Genomic DNA, 13325 nt, shown 5'->3' with positions numbered 1-13325 from the left:
TCAAAGAATGATCAAAGATATCCATAGACAAAACTGAAATTTTAGTTGCTTGTGAATTATAACATCTGCATTAAAGAATACCAGGATTTCCAGATAAAGGCAAACTATCTAAGAAAACTGATATTGTTAAAATAAATAATTTAAATCTACTTAGAATTCACATGTATATTTTTCAAATGATAATTATGTCATTTTAGAATGTAAATGGGGAGACCCTCCAAAATAATTTCATACATGGTTTCATATATATTTATTTATATACATATACACACGTATGTTTAGTTAATTACAAATGATGTTTGTATTAATAAAGATGGCAATTTTCAAAAAAAATAGTACCTAAATTTTCATTTTGACTATTACTGTTGTCTATAGTTCATCAAAGCCCTGTAATATTTGGTGGGAGCGTTTCTCAGTGGTTTTTCTACACATCTGAAATTTGGTTTAGGACCATTTTGTTTCAAGCATGTTTGTATAGTTAAAGTCTTAGGAGATAAAGATGGAGCTCCTTATGAGGCACAGCAAACTATAATTGGACCAGGATTATAAAGATGATGTCTCCTTGTTGGGAAAATACTGAGATTTTTTTAGCATACTCATAAAACTGGGGGTTTCAAAAGCTCAGGATTCTTCAGAGGTGAAACAAATTAACCGTGGGAAAAGCATCCGCCTGGGCTAACTTGTGCAAAGACTCCATGTGACTTGGTGGAGTGGAAGATCAAGCAGAAATCATGTGACCAGGAGAGTTATGTTTTCCTTTACTATTTTTGATACATGGTCAAATTATTATTTTGTTTTATAGATACCAAGTTTTGATTTCCAAAGTCTCCAAGAGCAGATGTCATCAGCTGATTCCAGCTTTAACCAAATCTTTTTCAGATGTTATCAGGAATTATGTCATAAAGAAACCACATTTCCAATGGATTCACACTGATAGAAGACAAGCTACTTCTGAGCTAAGAGCATCCATTACCAAGGAAACATTTAATGTGACATGTGACAATCTGGATAAGCTGGCAACTCAGAAGTCCAAACACACAGCTTTTCCCAGTACTGACCTAATGATGTAGAAATGGATGTCAACATTACCTACTGTGGACATCAAGCTATGGTCAGGTAACCTATCGATTTTCACAAGAAAAAAAAGGTGATGAAGCAGTATATGGCATAATACACAACCAAATAGTTTCTCTAAATAATTTGTCTAATTTTTGATTGGATACTTTGATTGGATACTTTGACTGGATACTTTGATTGGATACTTGTATAATTTCCAAAAATTTCTATAAATGATTTATTTTATAATTAACTTTTAAACTTTTATTTCAAAAGCAGAAAGGAAGAAAGAAAGAGGAAGGGAGGGAGGGAGGGAGAGAGGGAGAGAGGGAGGGAGGAAGGAAGGAAGGAAGGAAAAAAGGAAGGAAGGAAGGAAGTCCCCAAATGTTTGGAAGCCAGAAAATCAACCCACTTTTCCCCTGTGGGTGACAGCGACCTAACCACTTGAATTATCATCTCCCAGGCTACCTATTAGTGAGAAGCTAGAATCAGGAGTGGAGCTAAGACTGAAGCCCAGAGCACTCTGACACGAGATGCCAGCACCCACATGAGGTATATTATTTGCTGCAACAAATATCCATTGCAGATAAATACTTTTATAAACTTAATGTTGTGGGGAGCAATCCGGACTGGACTGAGTTACTGGAATTAAGACTTATTCTATGCATCTGCTCTCCCACAATATGGCGCTGGGAGAGGAGAAAACAGCTTCCGCACAGCTGCCTCCAGTTCAACCAATAAACTGTAGGACTTGCTACTGATTGGAGGAGAGCAGCGTACTCGGCGTGTGGGCAGCCGAGTTGGGATTGGCAGAAGAGGACTATAAAGGAGGAGAGAGACAACATGCACTAGGAACATCTAAGGGGAACACCTGTGCAGCCCCCCAGAGAGCCGGCCGGCGGTGTGCCGCTCCCCTGCGGAAGTGGGGAATGTGGCCAGGGGGAACTGCCCTTCCACGGAGGTGGAAGTGACGGTAGCCAACCCGGGAAGAACCAGCAGCAAACCCGGGGAGGGCTGAGCAGACAAAAGAACAGCGCAGGGTCCTGTGTTGCTCCTCCACGAAGACGGGGAGCGACAAATGTATGCATTGGAACGTATTCTAGAATGTAGGAAGGATAGCGTCACATACATAACAGAAATGTCTAGAATAGAACTGGACATATAATTTATTTTCCAAATTCTTTGGTGTCTTGCAATGAAATTAACAGATTATCATTATTATAATGAGAAACTTCTATCTCTTGAACTGTATAAATCCTTCAGGAAAGCAATATCAGACTAACAGGATCAGCAGTTCACCTTCTTCTCTCATTACCCAACAGCCTGGATGAAGTCAGTTTAAGGAGATTAAGACAGCTATATACATACAGAGAGAGATACTCCCCCCCTCCATCAACATATACTCTGAAAAAAATTAGCATGTAGTTAAAGTTCCATGTATATAACTTTGTTCAAATACTTAATGTGATTGTACTCATATACCACTGTGGTATTTGAACACAGCTGTAAATTTTCTTTGGTGTATTAACAAGTGCTGCAATTGCAAGTTTTGCTTCAGAGTTGTGAATTGAAGTATAAATTTGAAGACTGATGCAAAACCTGTAATTCTGCTGCCAGGATCATTTTTAGTAAAAATATTACATGATCTCACCCATAAGAAACCAACAAAGCAATAAATATTCCTTTAATTTAATCAGGGTAAAAAATAAAATAACATGAATCATGACAAGCCTGGAATGGAACTACTAGTTTTCAAACATTCTATGATACCTGCTGTTAGAGCAATGAAATCAGAAGGCCTGTGCATGACTACAAGACACTACAAAGGAAAATATACAGTCCAAATTAATTATTTTTCCTGGATCAAAGAAATGTCTGCTGGTAATTATGTTCAAGTCACAATTAACTGAAGTAGGAAACCCTACTAACAAACAATTTTATTTTATTTTACTTTTGAATCATCTCAGGTTTAGCTGTCATCTCACCTACTGGCCTCAATGAATGCTCCTGATCTTGGTTTAACAAGCTGCAATGTGCATGAACAAGAGTGTTTTATCTACCTTTGTGTTTCTTCCTTAATGGCCATCTATTTTAAACGAATTCTCTGCTTCTCTCTCAAGTGATATTTAGCTGTCGATTACATCAAAAATATAACTCAGTTATAACAGCATTTGTTCTTGTGCACAAAATAAAGTCATCCTTTGTCCCTATACATCTCAAATTAAGACACATTTACTTGTTTAGCACATTGTTTGCTTTTCATTTTGGGAATATACAACCTTTATTTGAGCAGAGAGAGGGAAGAACCAAGAAGAAAATGAAGTGGTGTATCATTGGAAGCCTTTATAGAAGCTCACCTACATAGGAAGATGGTGAGAAATGCTGCTCTGGTTTTTGAGTTTTCTCCTTTATGTTATAGCAGGATGACCTTTCATTAGATAGAGTGGTCTTCTGAGCAGCCAACCTAAGTGGTACATAATCTTCTGTGAGTGTTCCCAGGCACAGAAGGCCGTAAATATTCATCTGAATGGGGCTTCTAAACTTTTTACTGCCTTAAACTTTTTACTACACATTAGACTGCATATATCTTAGAACATAAGGCTTGCCACAGCTGAACAGATAAATGGCCCATCATAGTGGTGCACTGTTTCTGACAGAGGAATATATCTGGTGATCCAGAAGGCGATAAAGGTCACAGAGTACCACTGACATGTAATTGTGCAATGCCATCCCTTGGAGAACCAATATTTTCGCAATGTTCAAGTTGATCTTCTGAGAGTGGGGCACATTGCAAAGTTCTGTCATTTCTTTCAGGCCACTAAAGAACTATTCAAAGAATTATTATATCATCATTGCAGACTAAATAGCTCTGTTATTTTTTAAAGTAATGTCTATCACTTTTTGGAGCATAATTTACTTCCTTGGGATCACTTAAGTCCCCACTTATTAATTGTGCATGTTGCTATTTTCTCCACAAAGTTGTCACAAGAACCATAGAATGCACTTGATAATTGGTCATCTTGCTTTATATGTGTTTCTCAGAGATAATAAGCTCTATGTTACTATGATATACCCAGATAGCATTTCTACTTGTAATAGTATTTGACCATAACTGACAAGATTCACAAGGACAAAGTCTCCATACTCTCATGCTTAATTCTTTCCAGGCATGGCATTAGAATTCAACCTTAATCAATCACATAGCTTGCCAATATTTTTCCATTTGGTGCATGCATTTCCTAGGATAGCCTTGTATTTCAGCTTAATAAAAAACAATCCTTTGTATTTAGTCCGTCCTGACTATATGCCAGTGGATTTTTGTTCATTTGATGTCAACTCAAGAGGATGACTGATCCAGGAAGATCATGTGTTAATGGCTATAGCATCTCTCTTGATTTTGCTTGTTAGCATCAGATTATAGTGCTACTCTTGTTGACCGCAGTTCACATGACTATAATATACTTCTGAACTAAACCAGAAGACCAGAAAAATAAGCACTAATGAGATGTTAGTAGCAGACACACTGTTTGTTTTGTACTATATTCTATAACCATGAACTCTACTTGTAGCCCTCCAGCACTATAATTTCCTCATATGCAAGCTAAACCTAACATAACCTTAAGAAATCTTTACCATTAGATAAATAGAGATGGAAATAATGTATTTACATCCTAGGAGTTATTTGCAAGAAATGATTTACTATGTTATTCCTCTTGATTTTTACTGTTACACTTGAAGAGAACGTAGGCAAGTTGAATGGTGTATAAAAAGATTTAGTAGAATTTTAATAGTCAAATATAACAAAAAATTGCATGCACTTTTGGTTGTCTTAACGTTCTTTAGTGTAACAAGCACACATAATATCCTCTTATTTTGTGTTTTATTGAATTGAGGTCACTTCCTCTGTAGACATTAGAAAGAGACCATCCATTTCAGAAAATGTGTGTCTAACTTTCACCAAGTGTCTAACTATATGTGTACAATCATAATAACTAATCTCCTAGTGGCAGCATTGTAACCTACACTGACTGCAGTATTTTCTTACAAACCAAATTTATCTGATTTCGACTTTCACAGATATCCAGTGATAGCCTGGGCTATTGAGAAATAAATACTTCTTATATTCTTTGTGTGTGTTTCTTCCCATATTTAGGACCATTTGTCTGAATCATTCCAAGAGATACTGGAGTTTGTGCCTAGCTAATGTTCCTTAAAATTTATGCACATTTCTGGCTTCCAAGAAACTGTTGAAAATCTTTTATTTTTTTGTTTGGTTTGGCAGTTATGGCAAAAGAGAAACTACATAAGCCAGAGGGCCAGCAAACAAGAGAGAAAGAGAGCAACTGGAGATCATCAAAGTTAAAACAAACAAACAAACATACGTAGCTTTAGAGAATGTAACAAAGGATCATTTCTAATAAAGGGAAGTACCCAAGCAAATCTGTGTCCTCTCTTACCACGATGTTTAAGTACCAGGGAACCTCACCATAAACAAGGAGGACATAACTGTGTACCATCTAACTGGAGGGTAGAATATCCAATAAAGAATACAAGTGAGCAGTTGAGACATATTTGCTGTCTAAGGGCTCTATATAGATGTGGGAAGTGTTTGCCATTGACTTGTTGATACCCCCAAATAAGGCATGTGAATGTTCAATCTGTATCTATACAGCTACACACGAGGGTGTCACGTGCTCTTCCCTGAATCTCTCATTGGCTGACTCCAAGGAGGAGACACTAAGTTGGGTATTTTTGTAAAGTCCCAATAAGCCTTTTATCCATTTTATTTGCAGTGCAGGCAAGGGGAGCAAGCTTTGAACACACAAAGCACAAATGATTCTTAATCTCTTACTTTCTTATGAGCCTTGGGAATATACCTAGAAATAGGAAATTTATCTAAATAAGTAATTTGTTAAATAATCATAAATCCTTGTAGTATTTTACTACCTTAATTTTTTAAATGTTAGTTTTTTATTTTTATCTCAGTACATTCTATTTCTACTTACTCCAGCTTATTCTTACTAATTATAATGTTTTCTTCCAATTTTGTCTGTTTCCTCTATTCTATAACACTGTTTTTCATCTACCAATCAATGTATCACAAATAGTGATTATATATATAATATATAAACGTGTATGTGTATATACATGTACTAACTCAAATGTAATTCTTAAGTTGATAATGAAGTAAAAGAATGAAGGAAATTACAAACATAATTTGAAGGCCAATGACTTACATAACTGTGATTCACATAACTATAATTCATGTAATTGAAACTGAGAAACTAATTAGAAAATTACAAACTCTACATGCCATTTAGACATCAGTATCTAATGAATATGGCCTCATTTCAACTTCTTACAATGACAAAAAATGAAAATGAAAATTCACAAGATCTCTGAGTGTTTGATGTGTTAATCATTGTACTATCACTATCACAAGGGGATTTTTAATTTCTTGCAAGGCCAATAGGAATAAATTGAAAGATTTATTGAGGAGTCTCTTATGACACTGGAAATTGAATATGCCTATCTATCTTTGTGTAGGAAGATCTCCCCTTCGCTCCTCTTCTCTTCAAGTTCATCCTATAAGGTCTGTGCCTACCAAAACAGAAAGTACTTTCAGGGCTACCTCCATCCCTGAGAGAAGTCTAGGAGTGCAGAAAGGGAAGTAGAGGCCTAGTGGAAGTCCATCAAGGCTAGTGTGTGTATATACACTCCATTTTCAAAATGTAAGAACCATTCCACGGCATTGGCGAAAGAACCCTTTATATTATTATATTCCAGGCAGACAGTTTATTTATTTTTTTATTTGAGTAACACAAACACACACACACATACATGGGGCTGAGGAGGGAGAGAGAGGGAGCAAATGAGTGAGTGTAAAAGCTCCCATCCAGTGGTTCACCCCTAAATGTTAGCAAAGGCCAAGAATGGGCTAGGACAAAGCAAGGAGCTGGGAACAAGAATTATTCACTTATAAAGCAAATGTAACATATTTGGAATACACAATAATTTAACAGTATACATTTTCTATATTCTTACTAAGCAAGTTTTTTTTTAACTTTTATTTAATGAATATAAATTTCCAAAGTACAGCTTATGGATTACAATGGCTTCCCCCCCCCCATAACTTCCCTCCCACCTGCAACCCTCCCCTTTCCTACTCCTTTCCCCTTTCATTCACATCAAGATTCATTTTCAATTACCCCATCAGGGCTGATGCTGTGGTACAGCTTGTTAAAGCCATGGCCTGCTTTGCTGGCATCCCATATGGGCATCGGTTTTAGACCCAGCTGCTCCACTTCTGATCCAGGTCCCTGCTAATTCATCCTTAGACCCCTGCACCCATGTGGGAGACCCGGTAGAAGTTCCTGGCTCCTGGCTTCAGATCAGCTAAGCTCTGGCCATCGCAGCCACTTGGGGAGTGAAACAGCGGATGGAAGACCTCTCTCTCACTGTGTCTCTACCTCTCTGTCTTTCAAATAAATAAAATGTATCTTAAAAAAAAGGGAAATGCTCTCATTGAGCCTACACATCAATCAAAATCAATTGATAAAAAAGCAGGGTTGTAAAAGTTTGAGTACTAAGTAATAAAACTAAAGAAATATTGATCTAGATCTAAAATATTGTAATGATGGTTAACTAACTATAAAATATTGAAGCATGCTTATAAAGAAGAGACTTCTATGTGCTGATGAATCAGAAGTCATAAATTTTAATAATAATAAGTGACACTGAAGAATTTGAAAAGAGTAGCAGAAAGGAATCTGAAGTACTCATCCCAAATAGTTAAAGCTCAACATGAGATAAATTTAAAACTGGTGATAATATTTCAAATACCTAAGTAAAATGTCACACAAATTGAACATGAACCATCTGGTAAAATACAGATGGAATCATACACAATAAAGAAATAAATACCCATAATAGTGTATCATAAATAATATTAACCATCAAATGTTCAAAGAAGATAAAAAGAATCTTTCCTGACTGCCTTGAGCTAGGATAAACTTTCTTCCAATCCTTTGGACTTGAACTAAAATGTCAGCTCTTCATGGGTCCCATGACTATGACAGGTGGACTGGAACTTACACCTTTAGCCCTCCTGGGTCTCCAGCTTAAAGACTGCAGCTCTTTAGACTTTGTTTCTATAGTTGTATTAGCCAATTCCTTGTGATGACTCAATCTGTCTCTCTCTGTGTCTCTCACTCAGTCTATCTCTGTGTGTGTATGTAAGTCCTGTTACTCTGGAGGTCTCTAACACACAAGGTTAAATAACTCTTGAACCCTTTCAAATTACTCATTGTATGCACAGTATTGCTGTATGAAGAGACATCATATATGGTATAAAGAATGCATCTGAACAGAGTCACAGTGGGATAATAAGGTGCAGTAAATTGAGGAATGTCAGCAAAAGTTATTACAAATGTCCTTTATGTAGGTCCATCAATTGAGTTAATTCACTATTTTGACAAAGATTATAAGTTCCCCTGAAGTCTCTTTTTCCTCCTTCTCTGCCGCTCACCACCAAATTTAGATAACTGAGCCTCAAAACCATTTAAAGTAATTTTAGGAAAATGTTCCCCATCAATATATCATTTGTCTGACCAATAACTACACACTTTCAATTGCAGCTGTCAATTGTGAAGCTCCCTTACAGTTTCATGAGATATTTGTTTCTTTGCTTTTGCCTTTTTATTGCGGCAGTGACATGGTACTATGTAAAACATCATCAATGTCATTATCTAGCTGTATTTTAGAATTTAAATCAGTTAAAAGTTTTTAGTTTAAAAAGAATTATAACGAAGTAATTATCTGAATTTCTTTTTCCAAGTTTGTTCTTAATGCCTTCAATTTGATCTGCTCCGGGTCTTCATAAAGAGCCATATAAGCAAATACTGAATGTAACAAGAAAAGCAGCTTACATGTGCACGTTGTTCCATTTTCATCCAGTAGCTGATTATCAGCACAAGCACACACCCGGCCTGCAGGAATGGCTAAGCAGAGTGTACTACAGCCCCCATTATTTACTCGGCACATGTTGTCACCTGCAAGAGGAAAGAGACTGTATCAGAGAATTCAGATTCCAACCAGTTATGTACACCTTTTTTCTCTATGTATAGTATATATTCGGCAGTGTAGTCATGATTACTGTCAAATCACAATGAAAATCAGTGATGTTTGAAAACACAGCAGGTATTGGTAGAAAAGAGGAATTTATTTTCATGTTGCTTGGAAGAGATAGAGGTCTGTTTGGAGTTAGGTACAGAGACAGAGCTAGAGCTAGAGCTAGAGCGACAGTGAGACACAGAGAGAAAGAAAGAGGGAGAGAAAAAAGAAGAAAGGTCCATAATACTTTCAGATAGTTTTCCACATAAGGCTACTGCTTCAAGTATGAGTTCTTTCAAAACAAGACCACTGACAGAATGAGCACTTGGCACAGCGGTGGAATAATTTTCACTCTTGAGCAAAAGGTACACTGCTAAGAGTTAGAGTGGAAGACTCCAAGAAGCACAGAGTACATGCAAGGCTTTTTCTTTGCTTTGTCATTGAGCAATATTGCTGTTGTCACAACTGACTTAAAGAGTAGATGCACTTGGAAAGCCAAGACACTGTGGCTATATATATATATATATATAACCTAAATGAAAGATCTCTTTGTGTGTCTGTGTGGGTGTAGTCTGTTGAAATCTTTACTAAGTATATACAAAGTTGATCTTCTGTATATAAGATAATTGAAAATGAATCTTGATGAAGAATAGGATGGGAGAGGGAGAGGGAGATGGGATGGTTGCGGGTAGGAGCGAGGATATGGGGGGGAAAAGCTGCTGTAATCCAAAAGTTGGTGCTTTGGAAATTTATATTTATTAAATAAAAGTTTAAAAAAAGAGTAGATGTGCTAATGGGGTATACAATATTACAATATGCATCAATTAAGAAAACATGAAATGGTATTCATAAACCTATTTGAAGCAGCCTTGAGAGGGAGTGGGAAAGGGGAGGGTTGTGGGTGGGAAGGACGGTATGGGGGGGAAGCCATTGTAATCCATAAATCGTACTTTGGAAATTTATATTCATTAAATAAAAGTTAAAAAAAAGATTCTCAGATAAAACTGAGTAAAAATTCTTTTAAAGATCAGTTTTATTCATTTGAAGGGTGGAATTATAGAGAGAGGAAAAGGCAGAGGAAGAGGCAGAGGAGGGAGAGGTAGAAAAGGGAGAGGCAAAGGAGTGGAAGGGAGAGGAAGGAGAGGGAGAGGGAGAAGGAGAGGAAGAGCCAGGCAGAGGAGGGAGAGGAAGAGGTCTTCTATCTGCTGTTTCACAGGGAGAGAGAGAGAGGGAGATGGAGAGGGGTGAAAGAGAAGGGGAGGGGAGGGAGAGGGGAGGGGGAGGAGGAGCAGGGGGAATGGATGAAGGGGAGAAGGGGAGGTATTCCATTTGCTGGGTAAATCCTAAATGTCAGAGACAGCCAGGGCTGGGCCAGACTGAAGCCAGGAGGCAGCAGTTTTATTGGGGTCTCTCACATGGGTGCAGCAGCCCAAGGACTTGGACTATCTTCCACATTAACAGGAAGCTGAATTGGAAGTGGAGCAGCAGGGGTTAGAACTGGTGCCCATATGGGATGCTGGTGTTGCAGACAGCAGCTTAATCCATTATGCCACAATGCTGGCCTCAAAACTGAGTAAATTTTTGAAAAGTCTGGAGGTCATGTTTTCTAAAGGTGTTGGCAAAAATAAATAAAATTTAGGTAATCACCATTTTCACACTTTTACTACAGATAGAAAAGACAGGAAGGAGCTATACACTTATGTGTCCAACTTCACAAAGAAATCAACAATGAGGCTTATTTTATAGTATGTAGTATTTTCCAAATATCAATAAAATTATCATTGTATCATGAGATCTTACTCAAATGTTAGAAATAGTTTTCAATTCTTAGACCATACAGTAAGGTAATACAATAATTAAGCTTATATTGGCAGTTAAAGTGCTAAAAATGTGACTAAAGTGACAGACTAGGGGCTAGATTCTCTATGTAGAGAATAATAAGGATTGAGAAAATATACCACTAAAAAGTTGCCAAATGCAATAAATACTTAAACCAGTCCCACGAATTATTATTGTGTGCCTATGGATCAGGAGAAATGACTTAAAGTATATTATCTTTTCATTATTCAGAAGAATAAATTTAATATTCCATGTTTATGAAAATAAAAAGTACAACTGAGAACTAAGAAAGCTAATAATGCAAGCTATAGTATTAATTTCGGAGCTCAGAGGGTAATTAAGTTTAGTTGGGGCTTTTGTTTCAGTTGGGAATGCAGAAGCACATTAACTAGCTCTCAAAGACAATTATGTTTATGCCATGACAGCAGAAGGGAAATAAAGTATTTCATAGGACACTCAAGTGCACTGTCTATGTAAGATACATTATGTACAGGGTTAAATCTCATTTAAATATTTTAGTAATATTTAGATTCCGGAAATTTAGAATTAATTAATTTTAATTAATATTAGTTGTTTTTTTAACTTTTATTTAGTAAATATAAATTTCCAAAGTACAGTTTATGGATTACAATGGCTTTTTCCCCCCATAACTTCCCTCCCTCCCGCAACCCTCCCATCTCCCGCTCCCTCTCCCATTCCATTCACATTAAGATTCATTTTCAATTATCTTTATATACAGAAGATCAACTTAGTATATATTAAGTAAAGATTTCAACAGTTTGCACCCACACAGAACATAAAGTGTAACATACTGTTTCAGTACTAGTTATAGCATTAATTCACATTGAACAACACATTAAGGACAGAGATCCTACATGAGGAGTAAGCGCACAGTGACTCCTGTTGTTGACTTAACAATTTGACACTCTTGTTTATGGCGTCAGTAATCTCCCTAGGCTCTAGTCATGAGTTGCCAAGGCTATGGAAGCCTTTTGAGTTCGCCAACTTCAATCTTATTTAGAAATTTATATTCATAAAGTTCCTTACTTCCATCTTTGGCCTGACCTTGCTGCAGTCATTGTGGACATTTGGAGAGTGACTCAGCAGATGAGAGCTTCCTTTCTCTGTCTCTCTGCCTCTCAAGTAAATAAAAAATTAAAGAAAATCCTTGCTAAAAACACTTATTTCCAGAAAATAATATTTTTAGATAATTAAAATATTTTCTCACTTTTAAATTTATGTTTTTAACTCTTATATATAGTAAAATAAAGTTAGATCAATAAAGGATAGAAAATAACATCAAAAATGGAAAAAAATTCTTGATTCAGTTACTTTGGGAAGTAGATACCGTAAAAATCAGATATACAAAGAAAGCAAATGAGGAAGTTTTCAGTATTTAGTTCAAGATAGTAGTGTGTATGGGTCAAAAAATATCCCTTTTTCCCAATCTTCTATCTTCCAAAAGTAGAATTACTCTCCTAATTACAAACAGTGCTGGTAAATAGTGTGGGGGTGATAAACATTAGTTGAAGGAATGGATGTAACTTTTACTGAGCGATGGGAATGACATGGACAACCATTTGGAGTGAAGGTAGAATTATGCAGATATCTATGTCAGGTTTTAAACAGATTAAGGAGGTTCTTTCATATGCATGTGAATAAGGATACATGTATATTCTTCATATATAAATACTTTGCATTTCAGAGAAGTTGTTTTTTCTTTCTATTTGTATAAGAGGCAGAGACAAATAGACAAGGATATATAGACAGGCAGAGAAAGAGAGAACTCTCATCCACTGGTGCTTTCCCCAAATACCCACAATAGCTGAGTACAGGATCGAATGAATCTGCGAGCCAGGAAAGCAATCTTGACCTCTGACATAGGTGTCAGGGTCTCAACTACTTCGGCTTTCCAGGGTCTGCACTGATAGGACACGGGGGTCAGGAGCTGGGCTAGGACGTGAGCTCAGGCAGTTCAATTGTGATGTAGGTGGCTTACCTACTGGATTAATGCCTGCTCCAGGGAATTAAACACTAACATCCAACAAATACTTATTTGGTGAACTGACAATCTCTCCCATCTTCATGCCACCCACCCTCTTACACACATGGCAGCACTGACAATGTTTACTTGTACCCAGTCAGCTGTCCACATCCCTTAACCTTCCTGTAACCTATTTCAAAACACAGATGTATCTTATTTATTTCAGAATTTAAACATGTTGCAAAGAACTAGAATGGATCAAATAGAGAAGTAGCATTTTCAGATTTAAGATAACATCTGATATTTTCTCTACAGAGTTCCTACCTTGGAACTA

General features: G+C 36.8%; 1 protein-coding gene across 4 annotated transcripts in view; it reads right to left on the bottom strand.

Moving 5' to 3' along the window:
• Positions 1-13325, bottom strand: part of LRP1B (LDL receptor related protein 1B) — a 2138546-nt gene that overhangs the window by 923100 nt on the left and 1202121 nt on the right. For all 4 annotated transcript variants that reach the window (XM_051849573.3, XM_070071546.2, XM_002712121.6 and 1 more), the window contains exon 15: positions 8985-9107. In XM_051849573.3, coding sequence (XP_051705533.3) covers positions 8985-9107 — 123 coding nt within the window. The remainder of the gene's footprint in view (positions 1-8984; positions 9108-13325) is intronic.

The sequence above is a fragment of the Oryctolagus cuniculus genome, chromosome 3, assembly GCF_051225735.1.
Source record: "Oryctolagus cuniculus isolate XC-2025 breed Fujian yellow rabbit chromosome 3, ASM5122573v1, whole genome shotgun sequence".
NCBI classification, from domain to species: Eukaryota; Metazoa; Chordata; class Mammalia; order Lagomorpha; family Leporidae; genus Oryctolagus; species Oryctolagus cuniculus.
Note: the sequence above shows the minus strand (reverse complement) of the source record. Positions and strands in the feature narration are given on the sequence as shown.